General features: G+C 37.1%; 1 protein-coding gene across 8 annotated transcripts in view; it reads right to left on the bottom strand.

The window, feature by feature from the left end:
- PKHD1 (PKHD1 ciliary IPT domain containing fibrocystin/polyductin) overlaps window positions 1-19,182 on the bottom strand; it is a 617,401-nt gene that overhangs the window by 355,049 nt on the left and 243,170 nt on the right. For all 8 annotated transcript variants that reach the window (XM_007516520.3, XM_060190048.1, XM_060190049.1 and 5 more), the window contains 2 exons: window positions 3,763-3,973; window positions 1,716-1,873 (listed from right to left, as the gene is read on the bottom strand). In XM_007516520.3, coding sequence (XP_007516582.1) covers window positions 1,716-1,873; window positions 3,763-3,973 — 369 coding nt within the window. The remainder of the gene's footprint in view (window positions 1-1,715; window positions 1,874-3,762; window positions 3,974-19,182) is intronic.

The following is a 19,182-nucleotide window of genomic DNA, read 5'->3' as shown; positions in this document are numbered from 1 at the left end:
ATGACTTTTATGAAAAGACATGATGAGTGGCATATCACTTTTTTTAAAGTGAAAAATCTATTAATTTTGTTTTGCTTTGAGAATTATATAATAATGTTTAAGGACATGGTGAAACCAGATTCCTACCCCCCCATTAAAAGTTAAAAGATTTATAATGGTCCAAACCCAAAAACAAGTTCTCATGTCCAATATGATCAGATATAATATATAGTACAATATATATTGCAGACCTAAATTTAGAAGAATCATTAAATGTTATAATCATTGAACTTTAACACTGAATTCTACCTGTATCCATTTTTTTTTCAGAATGACATTTGTGAATTAGAAAACTGGGAAGATGGTAAGTAAAGTCAAAGTTTCTGTCACCCAACCAAATTACAACATTATACCCACATATATAGACATGACTCAAGCCTTTAAATCCAACCTTGACATTTCTTCCAGACTCCAGTCACTACCACATAGCTTCTGACCTAGCCTCTCAGATTCAAAATGTACAAAATTAAACTCATCATCTCACCCAAAACTTGCTCCACTTTCCTTTTCACTAAATAGCCTCATTACCCATCCATAGTTCATGCCTGGGAGTCATCTGCGACACCCAGAACACCCTGGACCAAAGTTGACAAATGATATTCCTCACAAGGTGTGAAAACCTCATAATCTACAACCTGGGAAACCAAAGCATAACCTACTAAACTAACCATCCCTGAAATAGATGTTTAATAGGTACATCAGTGTGATTCAGTACCTGTTATTCTACTAGAAGACAAATGGACTTTTCCATTCACTTTTGTGGTGGTTCACTCAGGAAAAAAAATTGTTCAAGAGAGAGAAGTGCTACAAGTCTAGTCAGTAGAAATATATTATCTCTGTTCATGACTGACATTAAAGAATTTTCCTAAAATTTTTAGAAAAGTTCAGAAGTCAGAATCAAGGCTTTATTATATCCTTACACCTGAATATGTAATTCAATGTCATAGATTAAAAGAATTTTTTCCCCTGGGAACCATAAATCTCACCCAGGAGAGCACAAACTTTACTTTGTTCAAGGACCTGGATTCAATTTCCTGAATCATATGGGAGTATCATACAACGCAGGTGCTAAGATAGTTCACCTTCTCTCTCTATCTGTATTTTAAATTAAAAGAGCTCATGTGAAGAACTATAATTGTGTGGCCATGAGTTCTCTCTCTCTCTTTCTCTCTCTCTCTTTCTCTCTTACTGTTAATTCAGTGCCAATGCTGGGACACAAATCCACAGCCTTGTGCATGTGTAATATTGTTCAGTGGCCTCTCTGGCTGAATTTTGTACTGTTGACTCCTTTGAGAGCAGGCAAGTTAGACAAAAAGAGAGAAGAGAAACCACAGCACAACTTAGTACATATACACGTTGCTCTTACATAGTGCTAGGGCTCCCACTCAGGGCCTCATACTCAGTAAGGTCCAAGTACTACCAGGTAAGCTCCCCCCCCATTCTCCAGTTTAGCTTTTTAATAGGAAAGTGTCATCTCTTAAGAGAAATGAATTTTTCCAATATATATATATACATATTTATATTTATATTGGATGAGAGCAGAAGATGAAATAATAATTTATCAAAACCATAAAGTCAAGGGTTATTTATTTTGAAAGAGGTCAGCAATGCCATATATCATTTGACAGTAAAAATGTTCTTCACTCATGAGGTATCCCAACAAAGTGTTGCTGTACCTTCTGAAGCAATGGTCTCCTGGCATGAATCAAGCAGCTTTTTCCGCTCATTAGTGAGATTGCCTCTTATGGTAACACTTCTGCTCAGCAAGGCCACTGTGGTTCCAAAAATGTGGTGGTCTCTGTCCACCCAATACTCAGTGAAGTTGTGAGAATATCTGAAAAAAAAGAAGAAAAATACCTCTTTAAAGATAGCATTCTGAATTTTATTTGGAATAGTCAAGTGACTAGACTATCATCATTATTTATTTAGGAGATCTGTTCCTTTAGAAACCCAAATACAGAAGAGTGAACTATGAGCATAAATTATTGTAGAAGTTTTCTGATCCCAGACTTCCTGATACTTATTATTAGAAATCCTACAAGGTAATTTTTTTTCTTTTGGCTAGTAAGCTATAAGGCCTGTATTTCAGGCTCTGTCCTGTTATCACAAAATCCTTCTCTAGGGCAAAATCTAGATATTTCAGAAATCTCTGCCCACAGGCAGTGAAGGATTGGATTGCCATAGCAATCACCCATAAATCTGAATGTCTAGCTGCAGCCCTAAGGGTCTGGAGATTGTGCATGGGATAAATGTAATAAAATATCTTAAAGTATCAAAAGAATGACCTCACATTATAACAGCTGGATAATGACAGTTTCAAGCACCCATACCCTGATGTTCCTCTCTTATTTATTCTGATCTTTGTAATATATAATTACGTAGTTTTGTCATGTAATGCACAAGTTCTATAAATAAGTACTCCTTGAAGCTTGGGATAGATGGGGACATAGGCTTGATACTGTTCTAGCTAGAGATGTCATATGTGTGCACTCCCACCTGACCTCTTCGATAAACTGTAAGACAACTAGCTGTGGTTACTTTCTCTTCACCCTGGGATGTGTCTAATCTCAGGGCCTTGGCAACTTCACCTGTGCATTACCTATAATAAATATGTGAAAATTAAGAGCTATGTTGACTGTCTCATTTGTCCATATTTTGTGAGAGATATTTTAGAATCTTACAAGAGAAATATTTTAAGAAGTCTACATATTCAGAACTATTATACTTCATGATTTTCTTATCAAATGTCTAGCATTAACCTATGTGCATAATAGCCCTATTCAAACAGTTTAAATATGGAATCAACCCACTGTCAAATGACTGAATGTTATAGGGAATATAATCACTGAAATACTACTCTATCATCAAAAAGGTGAAATCATGTAACCTGGGAAATTGCTCAATGAGTAGAAAATAGAACTTACATGCATGGACCTCAAGGCTGATCTCTGCCACTACATATATAGAGCAGAGAATTGATCTAGTTTCTTTCTTTTTCAGAAAATAAGATGCTAAGTTTTTGTTGATGATGTTGTTGTTATTGGGGATTCACAGCTCAGACAGGCTTTTTTAGATAGAGAGATAGAAATAAAGAAGGTAAAATAACACAACACCAAAGATCTCCCGAGTGCAGCAGAAGACAGACTTGAAAAAATAGGCACCCTCCAGATGAATTATATTACTAATCTAAAAAGCCTTTTCTTAAGATGAAACTGTGCCTTTTGGAGTAAAACGTATGGAACTTAAGGTGTTTCCGCTAAGTGAAAATTATGATAGCTATCGTAGGGAAGAACAGGAGGAATAGACAGAGGGGTCTTTTGGGGAGCTTTGGTGGTGTATAAAATAAATCTTGTACATTAAAGAATAAATAAATTCAGAGTCTGGGCAATGGTTAACCCAATTGAGCACACACATAACAATGTACAAGGACCTGGATTCAAGCTCCCAGGAAGTTTCAGGAGTGGTGAATAGTGCTGCAAGTGTCTCTCTACAGCTCCCCTATCTCCTCTCCTCAATTTCTGTCTCTATCCTATAAATAAATAAAATATTTAAGATACTATAGGAATAAGCCTCCTAGTTGTATACATTTAAATAAATTTAGACTATCTAGTGCCCATCATTTTTATTGTACAAATACATTATTAAAAGACCAAAATATGTCCAGATGTAAACACTGTCAAGACTTATCTTCCATTTAAAGGAAGCCAAGCTGACACTCAGTACCTTAAAGGTGACCCTAAGTGAAGGTCTGCATTGTGTACAGTTTCCACAGTGACAATCTCTTCCACGGGTTTAGCACCTTGGACACCTGTTCCACTAATGATGACAGCTGCATCTCCCGGGTGCCAGTCCACAGCATCCTTCAGAGCTAACACTGAGTCACCAGCATAGGCAGCAGTACGGAGATGGGTGACAGTTATTTCTGGTAGTGAACCTAAAGAAGCCCAAGAAAAAAATCACTTTTAGACATTGTAATAACTAAGGTGATGTTAGTACCATTAGTAAAAGATTCCTGTGAAGGAAAACCTGAGAATATAAGTTCCAGCCTCTATAGTCTTGAAGACTTTCATTTGAGGGATATTAGTTTTCTTATCTCTCTTTTGAAAACAATGCAAGGAATCCAGGGTAGAGAGTGCTATTATATTATATATATAAATTTCAGTCATACTAAACTAACAATTAAATCAGTCTTAATCACAGTCTAACCATGTTCCTTTGGGTAATACACTTAAGAGTGGGCTTCAGTTTCCTCAGTTATAAAGCAAAAGTATCAAGGTCTAGGAAATGGTTTTAAGAGGATTAAATGAGATATGTCTGTGAAACAGGTAGCTTTGAACTTGCCACATAACACACCTTATATACAATATATCATAACTTCATCTGTATTTCTTTCACAGTATTTAAAGGATGGTATTTTACCATATCATTGCATTATATATATATATATATATATGTAACTTAGTACCATGGGGAGATTTCTACATGTAATTAACAAAGAAGAGATGTGACTTAACTTTGCAAAGTAAAAGAAAAATATTTAAGATTGCCCCATAAAGAAGTTAACAACAAAGTTCGTTTTCCTTTTCTACCAAATCATATAATTTAATGGTTTACAGAACAGTCCTTGACACATAGGTGTGACCTCTCCTCCTACTGGTAGATTTCGGTTCATTTTATGAGTAGAGGAAACTAACAAAATTATCTCAGATGGTTCTCCTAAGTCGATGTATTAAATAAGCCCCTAAAACCTTAAAACCCAATGCAGATATGATAGATTTGTTAAAAAAAAAAAAAAAAAAAGCTGAAAAAGAGGGATGCAGTGACTCTGGAGATCTTGTTTTGTGTCAGGTTCCAGCACATCCTTATATAGACATGTGGCTCCTTAGCTATTAAAGACTCAAGAAGAAGGCAATCTATCTCATGGTTTACTCTGGCCTTTTGCAGCAAGGGTCAAGGCAAACCAAAAAGAATTATCTCAAGCAAGACTTCAGAAAACACATGACTCACTCCCAAGTCCTTCTTCTTTCCTCAGCACATTTCCTTTCTCCTCTGCAATAGATCATAATTTACCTTAGCCCACAGCAACTTACTGTCCTCCCTTGTTGCACTAAAGTAAAGTAATAATACTTGAATCTCTAACTATAGAAGTGACCAACAATAAATCATTTTCAAATTATTTTAAATTCTCCTCTTTATTTATCTGTCTCTGCATGTGCGGGCACTGTTCTACCAATAATGTTGTGCTAAGCTTAGAAAGGTCTCTGGGTTAATGACATAATTTCTGAAGTTTACTTGGGTAACGATTTTATCTTTAAAAAAATTTACAGAGTTCAAAATTTCTAATTATAGGGCAGGTGGAAATTAAGACATAAATCATCCCCAAAGAAAATAATTTTAATTTTATTTCTTGTTTCTGTACTTAACCTTTGGGAAGAATAAAATGAAATAAAGTTTATTTAAATGTATGTGCATATTATATGTGAATTTCTATGATGCTTTCATGAATGTCTGTACAAGCATATACTTTCTACCAAGCAAAGAAAAATGTTTTTCAAAGCCAAAATTTTATTATACTCTGTGAGCAATTGTTCACAATAGTCAGTATACAGCAAACACCTACTATGTACTTACTAGCATACAAGCTACACAAAGTAGAACCATATAATTCTAAACTAATAACCCTTATAAACAAAAATAAAGTCAGAGTATTTTAAGTCACAAATAATCTTTTAAGTGAATTTTAACTATTTGCATAAATATATGCTCATTCAAACATAGACAAATAAGAGTCATTTTTATATCATATACATTGTAAATTTTAACAGATGATCATATATGACTAAAGAAACAAGTCAGGGTGTTTCAACCATGTCATTCTCATATTTATAGCCATACAGTGAATGCTGACATTTTACTGCTACCATCAGCCCTAACTCATAATAATCCCCTAAGCAAGAGTCTCTGCAAATAAATTTTATTTATCTTGCTATTCTGAAGTGTTTTTTTAACTTTGCTAAGTTAAGTCAAATCTCTTCTTTGTTAGTTACATGCAGAAATCTCCCTATGGTACTAAGTGACAAATCCCTATTACCCTTCCTGACTTTCAAAATTCTGTATAACCTAATATTGCTTTGTTTTATCTGACTCCTTAGTAAAATCTGTTTCATAAAGCCTAATTTCTTTATTTCATTTCATTAAGCATTATAATTTCTGCATCTTCGCCATTAAATATTCTGTCTCTGTGTGCTCAACTCCTACCCCCACCATTACGTGTGCTTCTAAAACACAGTGCACACGACTCCCATTGAATTTCAGAAACCACTTTCCACTGCTCCTATAGAGCTTAGAATGATGTAAAGAGCTTAGAATGATGTAAAGAACAATTACCACCTATGAGGTTTTGGATTCACTTTGGAAAATGTTTATAACCTTAAGGTTATCACTTTGACCCTGCCATAGATGAGGAGTGATGAGTTGATGAGTAACTGGGGGGAGGGGATCAGTCCCTGGTCCAATTTCAAAACTCAATGCCCTCAGTTGTAAACATGTCTCTCTATGACTTTTGTACACTCATCCACACCCAGAGAAAAATCTACTTAGAGGAGTTCAGATGGGTGAGAATGTCAGAAGCCAGTGCCTATTCTGAGAGTTGATGTCTAACTTAAAGAATGCCTCACTAGCATTAAGAAGCAGTATGACAAAGCTAATAGGTGCGCTTTTGCATATTGTGCATATTGTCTGCATCTTACTCTACCTTTTTGAACTCTTAGGAGAGACACTTAGCCTGCTTCTGTCGGTTTCCTTATCTAGAGTATAGGGTATGCCTAGATCATTGCATGATCACCAACACATTTAATCACCCATTAAGTAAAACTGTGTCATCATTCTATGTCCAGTGACTTAAAGTATAATCTGAGGAGCACGTATCTCTAAAAGTTTAATGGAGAAAACAGATAAGACAATGACAAGCCCCAAGCATGCTGATTCAGTAAAGAAGGGTAATTTCTAGCCATATGGCCAACATAGAAGAAACCTAAATTCTCAAGGACAGAGGACTGGATAAATAAGTTATGGGATATATATTCCATGGGAAATTACTCTGCAGTCAAAAAAGGATGATATTGTGCCCTTTGGGACAAAATAGATGGAATTGAAGGTGATTATGCTTAGAGAAATCAATAAATAGATTAAAGAAAAACTACCAGATGGTTTTACTCTTGTGTGGAATCTAGAAAAAAATATTTTAAAATCACTTTTATTGAGGGGAGGTAATGGTTTTCAGTACAGTAACTGACAATGGGTACAATTTCATTATACACCAAGACCCCAAGGTACGCTTGCACCTTTCCCTCCCCATCCTTCCCCAGAGTCCTTTGCTTTAATGCAATACACCATGTTCAGTTCATGATTCACTCCCATCCATATCTATCAAGTCCCATTTATAAGTGAGGTCATTCCCTTGGGTCCAAGAGGGTTAAAGAATAGGAAAGCTATCAAGGGAGGGGGTAGGATATGGAGTTCTGGTGGTGGGAACTGTGTGGAGTTGTACCTCTATTATCCTATGGTTTTGTCAGTGTTTCCTTTTTGCAAATAAGATTAAATTAAAAAAAAGAAAAGGAAAAAAATAAGTGAGGTCATTAGTTATTGACCTTTCATTTTTTGGCTTATCTCAGTTAACAAGTCTTCAAATTCCATCTAATATGATAGAGATGACTTCATCATTTTTAACAGCTGAGTAGTAATACATTTTGTATATATACCACAGTATTTTAGACAATTGTCTGTCCTTGGATATCTGGATTGCTTCTCTGTTTAAGCTATTACAAACATAGGTATGAATTGCTATGAGCATAAGTATACATAAATATCTTCTGATAGTACTTTTGTTTCCTTTGGATAAATCCCCAGGAGAGAAATTGCTGGGTCACAGGGTAGGTCCATTTCAAGTGTTCTGAGAAATCTCCATGTTATTTCCAGAAGGGTTGGACCAATTTACACTCCCAGCAAAAATATAGAAGACTCCTCTTTTCCCCACATCCTCTTCAACATTTATTGTTACCATTCCTTCTAATGTATGACATTTTCACAGGTGTAAAGTGGTATCTTATTAATCTGTTTATTTGTATTTCTCTGATAATCAGTGATTTTAAGCACCTTCTCATTTGTCTGTTAGCCTTCTGGTCTCTTCCTTGGTGAAATTGTTGTCCATGCCCTCATTCCATTTCATAATAGGGTTGTTTGTTTGTTTGTTTTGGTGCTAAGTTTTCTGAGCTCTTTATTGGTTATTATTCCTTTATCTGAGTATGTTGTATAAAGATATTCTCCCACACTGTAAGATATTTTTCTCTAAGTGTGATGGTAGTAGCCTTTGCAGTACTTTTCAGTTTGATATAGTTTCACAATGCTTATGCTTTATCCCACTACTTCAACAAGTACTTTAACTTCAGGACTGCCATCTTCTCTTTCCATTATATATCCGAGTTCATCACTAGAGTTCTAAATATTTCAACAAATTATTTTTAGTATTGCCTCTGGGCTAACATTTGCAAATTATATATGTGCCGAAATGAGAACATTATATGAACATTCCTCCACTAGGGAAAGAGAGAGAAAGGCTGGGAGTATGGATCGATCTGTCAATGCCCATGTTCAGTGGGGAAGCAATTACAGAGGCCAGACCTTCCACTTTCTGCACCCCATGATGATCCTGGGCCCATACTGCCAGAGAGATGAAGAATAGGAAAGCTATCAGGTGAGGGGATGGGATATGGAGCTTTGGTGGTGGGAATTGTGTGGAATTGTACCCCTCTTACCCTATGGTCTTGTTAACATTTCCATTTAATAAGTAAATTTTTAAAAAAGAAATGTGAATAAATAAAATCATGCTAATTAGTTTTAAGAGATGCTTGAAGAGTTTTCTAGTGTTTTCTCTTTGTATTTGTTGCTTTTCTTTGAAAGGACTGTGCTGATCATTAAGCTAAATGTTTTAGGAACAAGATTACACAACAATGTGATGTTAACACCATGTTCTAAAAGTAGGTCTTCTGAATACAGAACCAAAACCAGATGTACAGTGGAAGCCTAGCCTCTGGAAATAACCATAAACAAGCTATGACCAATTAGGTTTGATATTGGTAAAATTACATTCTTCTAAATGTTTAAATATTGCACAAAGTGAACTAACCCACTTCTCAGATGAAGAAAGACATACATTTCAAACATGAGTCATTTCTTTCATAGGACTCTGAAGAAACCCAGACTGGGCAGCTCTCTTCCTTTCTTTACCACAAATCAAAAAGCATGAAAAATACAGTTTTCAAAGCTCAATAATTTATAAATAAGATTAAATGAAAAATAGTTAGACTCTTAACTTGTAATTTAATACAACATTTAACCACTGAGGGCTTTCAACGTTGGCCTGTTAGCCAACAAACTACTCATTTTCTGCCACTAATGACTTCTACTCATAACTATATTTCCTAGGAATTATTGTTCAAGCATTTCAATGTCATTCATCCATAATTACACAGTCTCATAAAATCATCTTGCCAAATAGCCATGGAGAAAAAGAAAATAATCTTTGTGGGTTAACACACTTTTAAAATCGCTGTGTATTTTGTAGGGCTTGAAGTTTTATTCCAAATAACTAATTGTCAAGATCTTTCTAAATCACATAGAAATATCATTTAACTAAAAATATTTACATCATATTGTAAATGTAAAGATGCCCACAAAAGTATTAGAAATACATTATCTTAAATGTATGCAGATTATTTTGCCCATATTTGTGCATATGTAACTTTATCATAGCAAAGCAAAGCATAATATCTTTGTCTTTTGTGTAGTGAACATTACATTTTTTTCTTTTTTGTAGATGAACGTTTGTTAAGCACCGAATAGACAAAAAGGTAATAGAGTGCCTATCTCTTATCATTAATGATCAGAATAGGAAACTATGGGAATTATCAATACACCCTGTTAAGTATTAAGATAGAGGAGAAACCAGCATCTACCTGAGAACAAGCACTGACCATTTCATTTGCACATAAGGGAGTACCTATTTCCAGTACTACTTCTTAACAGAGGTGACAAGAGAGCTGAACTCAAGATTAAGACAAAGAGGTTCAGATGGCAAAATGAATAGAGAATTCTAGGCAATCTCACCAATATATTCAGTGGTATGGGACAACAGGAAGCATTCAAATGACTGCCATATATGTATATGTTGCAGGGCCAGAACATAACAGCACCAGAGTAGCAATCTTTTTCTTACTGGGGGGGATTAATGATTTACAGTCAACAGTAAATATAGTGGGTAGTACATGTGTACAATTTCTTATTCAAAACACTCTAACCCCTCACCTATGTTCTCCTTCAACATCATGCACCAGGACCTGAACCACTCTGCTCCCCTACCCCCATCCCCCCAGAACCCTTTACTTTGGTGTGCAATATACTGAACCCAGTGCAAGTTCTGCTTTGTGTTTCTCCTTCTATTCTTATTTCTCAGATTCTTTGAAAGCATCCCATATTCATCCTGCTCTTTCTGGCTTATCTTACTTAATATCATTCCTTCAGGCTCCATCTAAGATGAGGGGAAGAAGGTGAGTTCACCATTTTTAATAGCTGAGTAGTATTCTACTGTGTATATACCACAACATTCTTAGGCCCTCATCTGTTGTTGGACACACCCAGGTTGCTTCCAGATTTTGTCAGTTACAAATTGTGCTTCTATGAGCATAGGTATACACAAATCTTTTTGGATGGGTGTGATTGATTGCTTAGGATATATCTCCAGGAAAGAAATTTCAGGATCATAGGATAGGTCCATTTCTAACTTTCTGAGATTTCTCTAGACTACTCTCCACAGGGTTTGGATGAATTTAAATTCCCAGCAGCAGTGCAGAAGGCTTCCTTTTTCTCTACAACCTCCCCAGCATTTCTTGTTGCTATCCTTTCTGATGTATGACATTCTCACAGGAGTGAAGTGGTATCTCATTGTTGTCTTTATTTGCATTTTTCTAATGATCAATGACTTAGAACATTCTTTCATATAGTCAGAGAAGATACACCTGAAAAGAATCCACACAGAAATGACTGCATACATCTACATTACCAAGGAATGTAGTGTTTACCCTGAAAGTGATTCAGAAACTTCCAGAGGAATATATAAGACAATATCTAGGAATGCATACTGCAATGAACTAGCACTATTTTAATTCCCTGAGTATACATATCCCTAAATGAGTCCTTGTCATGAGAAAATGTATTCACTGAATATTGGAAAGAAAAACAAAAAATATGAATTGAGTGCAGAGAAAAACAAGTTAGCCAGAGGGAAGAGAGGGCAGTGTGGCTTGTTCTAGGAATTAAATAGAGGTGGAAGTTTCTGGATCAAGATAAATTAGATGATGCTGTGTAATGTGGCAAAATTTAGAACTTTTCTGACCTGTTTTAAAAGATGTGCATATTAGTAAAAATATTTAAATTATCGATTTGTATTTTATAAATCACATTATTATAAAAATAAGGATCTGTGCAAACATTTTCATATGGGAACAAATTCTCATCTTCCTGTAATAGGTGTCTATATACTACTCCTGCCACCAACTTAAGTTTTCCTCCAGTAATGTTCATTAAGTACCCATAGTCCTTCACCCTCCCACTCCCAGAGTGCTTGGCTTTGGCCAGACCATACCTAGGCAAAGTACCACCCTGTTCACCCCGGGAGTTACATAAAGAATATATTGAGGAACAATGAATGAAAAAATTGGAATATTGTCACTTGAAGATTGAATGCATAGGCACAAATTTAAAGTAACAGAAAAAGGCTAAAAGATGAAGATGCACATTTGCTCATAACTAAGCAAAGTAGTGCAGTGGAAAGTCTTTTTTTTATTTGGGGGGGTATTAATTGTTTACAATAAATACAGTTGTTGACACATGTGTAATATGTCCCAGTTTTCTGCAAAACACTCTTACCCCCACTCCCAGCCAAAGTCCTCTTCCACCAACATTTACCAAAAGCTGAACAACCCCTTCCCCCACCCAGAGTTCTTTATTTGGTGCAATATAGTCTAAGTTTCTACTTTGTGTTTCCCCTTTCTGGTATTTATCACCTTCTCTCCTTTCAGGCATCTGCTCTAGAACTTATTTCTCCTCATCTCCTTGTTCTGGTTTGCTATTTTTAAGATCTATTTAGCATCTCCCATACTTCATACTTGGGCTCCTCTGAACTTTATTTTGTCCTACCAGTATAATACGAGATACAATCAAAACGATATAATCTTTAGGGCCAGGAAGTGAAGCACTCAGTTCAGTGTACATGTTACCATGTGCAAGGACTTGAATTTGAGCATCTACTTCCAAAGGGGAAGCTTCATGAGCAGTGGAACAGATCTGCAGTTGACTCTCTTTGTCTCTACTTCTCCAACTATCTATCCCTCCTAATGTTTATATACTATCTAATAAAGAAGAAGAAGAAGAAGAAAAAGGAAAACAAGTTGCCAGTGGTGGATGTGTAGTGCCAAAACCAAGCCAAGCAATAACTCTGGTGGCAGAAAAGAACAATAGAAAGAAAGGAAGAAAGAAAGGAAGGAAGGAAGGAGGGAGGGAGGGAGGGAGGGAGGGAGGAAGGAAGGAAGGAAGGAAGGAAGAAAGAAAGAAAGAAAGAAAGAAAGAAAGAAAGAAAGAAAGAAAGAAAGAAAGAAAGAAAGAAAGAAAGAAAGAAAGAGGAAGGGAGGGAAAGGAGAAGAAAGAGAAAAGAAAAGGAAAGGAGAAGAAAGTAAGAAAGTGGGAGTCGGGCGGTAGCGCAGCGGGTTAAGCGCACGTGGCGCAGAGCACAATGACTGGCGTGAGGATCCCGGTTCAGGCCCCCGGCTCCCCACCTGCAGGGGAGTCACTTCACAAGCGGTGAAGCAGGTCTGCAGGTGTCTATCTTTCTCTCCCCCTCTCGGTCTTCCCCTCCTCTCTCCATTTCTCTCTGTCCTACCCAACAACAAGAACACCAATCATAACTACAACAACAAGGGCAACAAAAGGGAATAAATAATAAATAAATATTTTTTTAAAAAAAGAATGTAAGAGAAAAGAGAAGGAAAGGAAAGGAAAGGAAAGGAAAGGAAAGGGAAGGAAAGGAAAGGAAAGTAACAAAAACATGCACTTTGAAAGGAAAGGGGTGAAGACTCTTGCCATTCATTCTACTGGTTCTCACGGCCCCCTGCTTGACAGCAGCACTTAATCCAGAACCTGTGGTTATTGTACCGAAGCAGTAGTATGAAGTGATAAATAACTAGGACAAATTTGAAAAATGTTGATTATTATACTTTGCATCTGGCTACTCCCAGAACCCACAATTATGCCAGGAAGCTGCCTCTGGGTCACAAATACCACACAGCAGAGAAGGTCTAAGAACACACCTGAATTTTAGTACTAAGTAAGATAATAATTAAGATAGCAGAGGCTAAATAAAGAAACGTGTATCTTGGGGTCAGGTGGTGGTGCACTTGGTTAAGCAAACACATTGTAGTGTACAAGGACCTGGGTTCAAGTCCCTGGTCCCCACCTGCAGGAAGGAGGAAAGCTTCACAAGTGGTGAGGCAGGGCAGCAGGTATCTCTCTGTCTATTTCTCTATCTCCTCTCAATTTCTGTCTCTATCCAGTAATAAGTAAAATACAAAGAAAGAAAGAAAAGGAAGGAAGGAAGGAAGATACATCCCTTCATACAACTAGCATTAACGTTCCCACTCCATAATCAACTATCACACTCTTATTAAGTAACAAGATTTAAATGAAACATACTTTTGAAGGTTCACCTGGATCCTTAAGCACAAGTTTTATTAGAATTTCTATGAGGAAAATGTATTCCAGATTCTGAAAACCAGCTTACAAGGGAACTCTTTGAACCCAAACTATCTGTGAATTGGAGGCAATCCAATTTACTATACTTCAGAAGACAAGACTGTGTGACATTAGCATGAACATAAAACTATCTGGCAGACGAAAGTGATGGAATGGGGGCATTTTTCACATATCCTTTCTCTTTGCCTTTGAGACTCACTTGCTGTGCTATTTCCCTAGAATGAAGACAAAACCTGGCAGGGGAATCCTGTGTAAGCTCAACTCTGTGTGTACACTGTGAGCCTTCTGCATCATTACTGTTTAATCTCCGATGGTCTTGACTAAGCAGGAAGGAGAAGGCACAGCAGAGCAGGCACTAAATGTGCAGATCAGCTAGCTGCATCTGCCACTGATCACAAACATTTCTACACTGTGATGAAAGAGAATCAAGCACAAACTCTTTCCTCAGTGCTCACCCTACCATTCTTTTCACATGCCACTTTAGACCAATGTCTAACCAAGGTTACGTGGGTAGTGCATGATTCATACTTTGATTGGACACTATTTCAAGAGCTATCAAGGAAAGGTTAACTTTTGTTTCCACCAAGACTGACCTTTTCTGGTGATACTACCATTAAAAAGAAGAAATAGGAGGAAGAGGAGAGGGAGGAGAAGGAGGAGGAGGAGGAAAGAAAGAAAGTAAAGAAGAAAGAAAGAGAGAAAGAAAGAAAGAAAGAAAGAAAGAGGGAGGGAAGAAGGAAGGGAGAAAGATAGGTAACAAGAATCAAAAGACAAATTTCAAAATACCCAGGAAATAATACATCATAAAATGAGTAAAGATATCTTGAGCAAAAAAATGCAATAGCGATTTCTTTCTAGAAACACACTTTATTTGTACAGTGTTTCAAATAAAATATACAAGATGCAGTCTAATTTCAGAGTAATGTATATATATATATATATATATATATATATATATATATATATATATATTACATATATGGATATATATATCCATCCATCCCACGGAATGTATGTCCATGGGATATACATCCCATAACTTCTTTATCCAGCCATCTATCATTGAGCATTTAGGTTGTTTCCATACTTTGGCTATTGTGAATACAGCAGTATTGCATATGTCTCTTGGAACATGTGCTCCCATGTCCTTTGAATATAAGTGCCTAGGAGTGATATTGCATGACCATAGAGGAATAATAATAAATAAGGAATTCCTTATTTATTAGCTTAAGCGTTCTCCAAATTTTCCTGATTTGCATTGCCACCAACACTGTAGTGAAGTTTTTTTCTCTCCAAATTCTTATAACGTAACTCATCAAACTCAACAGTAAAACAATAGACAATCCCATTTAAAAATGGGGGAAGATATAAGCATAATCTTCTCCAAAGAAAAGATCCAATGAGAAAAATGCTTAAAATAATTGATGACTAGGGAAATGCAAATAAAACAATGATAAGCCACTTCACACCTGTGAGAATGCCATGCTTTAGAAAGGACAGAAGTACTAACTGTTGGAGGACTAACCGTTGGAGAGTGTGTAGGGGGATAGGGACACTTTTTGTTTGTTTGTTTGTTTTTCCAGAGCACTGCTGAGTTCTGCTTTTATGGTGGTGCTGCGGATTAAACCTGTAAACTCAAAGCTTCTTATTTTTTTTATAATTTTATTTATCTATTTTCCCTTTTGTTGCCCTTGTTGTTTTTATTGTTGTTGCTTTTATTGTTGTAGTTATTATTGTTGTTGTTGTTAGATAGGACAGAGAGAAATGGAGAGAGGAGGGGAAGACAGAGAGGGGGAGAGAAAGACAGACACCTGCAGATCTGCTTCACCGCCTGTGAAGCAACCACCCTGCAGGTGGGGAGCCGGGGGCTCGAACTGGGATCCTTATGCGGGTCCTTGAGCTTTGCGCCACCTGCGCTTAACCCGCTGCGCTACCGCCCAACTCCCCGATAGGGACACTTTTATATCACTGGTGGAAATGTAAATTAGGCCAACCTCTATGGAAAACAGTATGAAGATTCATCACAACTATAGAAACAGAACTACCTTATGATTCAGTAATCTCTCTCCTGGGAATGTACGGGGGGGGGGGTCTACCTACCTAAAAAGACCTTGTGCACATAAGTTGCTATGTTCTAGCAGCACAGTTTATAATAGCCCAAAACATGGAATCAACCCAGATGGCCAAGGACAGATGAATGGCTAAGAATGTCATGCTACATATGCACAATAGAATTAATATGCAGATGTTTACAATGATGATGTTATCTCCTTTTGTCCAGAACTTGAAGATAGTATGTCGAATGAGACAAGGCAGAAAGAGAATGGTCAATACCAAATGATCTCTCTTATAGGTAGAACTTAAGAATAAAGGGCAGTAAGAGAAAACATAAGGTGAAATTCAGACTGTATTCTGGAGAAGGAAGGAAAGAATGGGATGAAGGGGCTCTGTTCCTGGTATGTCTCCTAGATATTTATTAAGGGGAGATGAAAGGTTGTGCCTATGTGTTAGACTACACTGTAAACAATTCACCAATTAACAAAAGATAATTGGTGAGGAATAGGTTGGAGGGGGCACACAATCCTGGTAGGGAATTTGGTAACTTGTATGTACCAAGTGTTGTAATGAATATACCCCCCAAATATGACGATTCTATAAAACCATGTTAAACCTCTAATAAAAAGTATGTAAGTAAAATTAAAATATGAGGGAAAAGGGTAATCAAAGTATCCATAATCTTAATAGATTAAGACATTCATTGTCTATCCTTTCCCTATGTCCAAATATAGTCATGTTATACATTAATAAAATATTACTATAATACTTGATATACCATATTTATAAAATTCTAATACTCAAAGAACATCATATAGTTCTGTAACATAATAATTGACATCATGATTATACCATAGTTTTTCACTCTTAAAGCGTGTTTTATATACTAGTCCCTTATTTCTCCATATTCAGTATTAAACAGTATTAAACTTTCATGAACAATATAATTATGAATATCCCCACTCATAATTTTATGCATATATAATAACCTCCTTAGAATAAATTCCAAAAATGGTATGACTATACAAAAAAATTGTTTTTATTTCAGTAGCTTTAAATTTTTTTATCTTTATTTATTGGATAGAGACAGCCAGAATTTAGGAGAAAGGGAGTGATAGGGAGAGAGATAGAGACACCTGTAGCCCTACTTCACTGTTCGCAAAGCTTTCCTCTTGCATGTAGGGACCAGAGGCTAACCTAGGTCCTTGCATATTGTAATATGTGTGCATAACCAGGTGTGCAATCACATGCCCCACTTTCAATAGGTTTTTTTATTCCCACCTTTAAATATAATCAAATTGTCTTATAGTAGAAGTAGAAGTATTTAGTCATCTAATAGTAGAATATTTCAGTGCCAAGTCCTCCAGATTTCCAAGTTTTTCTTTCTTTGTCAATATGATTATTTAAAAAATAGCACTTTTGTTTTAATTTACATTTCTTTAATTAGTAAAAATTATCAAATTAAAGAAGAAAATGAAGCCTTCACTATTTACTCTGGATAAACCCTAGCATAGTGCTTCTATATTTCCAGGGACTATCCATTTGCACTAATTATACTGACATGACTAGTCTTATCTTCAGCCAAATTTTAAATTTGGTCTAAAAATTATTTTAAAAGATAACAATTAAGATTTTAGCATGTGATAAAAATAATTAAAGCAAAACAACTGGATAAAAATATTGATAGTAATCAAGTGATTATTTTTATGTATTTATAAAAAGGAAACATTGACAAAACCATAGGATAAGAGGGGTACAACTCCACACAATTCCCACCACCAGAACTCCGTATCCCATCCTCTCCCCTGAGAGATTTCCTATTCTTTATTCATCTGGAATCTGAGTCTATGCCCAAAGTTTGGCGTCGTGTGAAGATAATAGCAGTTTTGAAACCAAAGAAAGACCCAACATTGGCCGCCAGCTATAGACCAATTTCTCTCCTCTCCGTGTGTTACAAACTCCTTGAGAGGCTGCTTCTGTCACGTATTTCTCATCTTACAGAGAAATTCCTATCACCCGCCCAAGCTGGTTTCCACCCAGGAAGATCTACCTGCGAACAAGCCCTGGCCCTCTCAACTTACACTGAAAATGCTTTTCAGAAGAATTTAAAGACGGGTGCTGTCTTTGTTGATCTCACAGCAGCCTATGACATGGTCTGGCACCGTGGTCTCCTAGTCAAGATCTCAAGATGCCTGCCTCCATGGGTGGCCAACACTATATCGTTTCTTCTCCAAAACAGAAGATTCCGGGTGCATCTGGGTGACAAGTCTAGCAGATGGAGACTTGTCTCAAGTGTCCTCCCCCAGGGCTCTGTTCTGGCTCCTACGCTATTTAATATTTACATCAATGACCTCCCAGAAACTTCCTCAAGGAAGTTCATCTACGCCGATGACATCTGCTGTGCAACTCAGGCATCAAGGTTCGACATCCTTGAGGAAACACTCACGAAAGACATGTCTCTGATATCTGATTACTGTAAAAAATGGCGACTAATCCCTAGCACTGCAAAAACGGTATCATCTGTTTTCCATCTACACCATGCCTCGGCCTCGCATGAGCTTAATGTGCAGCTTGGCGATACGAGAATCCGGCATGAAGCCCAGCCAGTCTATCTTGGCGTTACTCTTGATCGTACTCTGTCATTTCACGAACATCTCATAAAAACTGCAGCAAAGGTGGGCGCGAGGCATAACATCATTGCAAGACTGGCCAGCTCCTCATGGGGCGTGAGTGCTTCCACACTACGATCATCATCTCTGGCATTATGCTATTCAACTGCAGAATACTGTGCCCCAGTATGGTTCTGTAGCCCCCATGTCCACTTGGTCGATTCCAAATGATATTCCTCCATGAGGATAATTTCTGGAACCATCCATTCCACCCCGGTTCCATGGCTGCCAGTTCTTAGCAACATCGCCCCACCAGATATTTGTCGGGATGCGGCATCATCTAAGTTCATTTCCCACGTCTACGCTTGACCGGACCTGCCAATATACGCGGATATCTTCACCCACCCTGTCCAACGCTTGACGTCTCGTCACCCAATCTGGTCCCCTACGCCTACACTGAACTTCTCTGTTCCAGACTCTTGGAAACAGAGTTGGCAGTCAGCTGAGGTAAAGAACAAACACCTCATCACAGACCCCTGCAAGCGTCAACCCAGCTTTGACCTAGCACCTTATGATTGGGCCCTCCTCAATCGCTATCGAACAGGCCATGGCCGGTGCG

The sequence above is a fragment of the Erinaceus europaeus genome, chromosome 4, assembly GCF_950295315.1.
Source record: "Erinaceus europaeus chromosome 4, mEriEur2.1, whole genome shotgun sequence".
NCBI classification, from domain to species: domain Eukaryota; kingdom Metazoa; phylum Chordata; class Mammalia; order Eulipotyphla; family Erinaceidae; genus Erinaceus; species Erinaceus europaeus.
The sequence above is the reverse complement of the archived record's forward strand: the minus strand, read 5'-3'. Positions and strand labels throughout refer to the sequence as shown.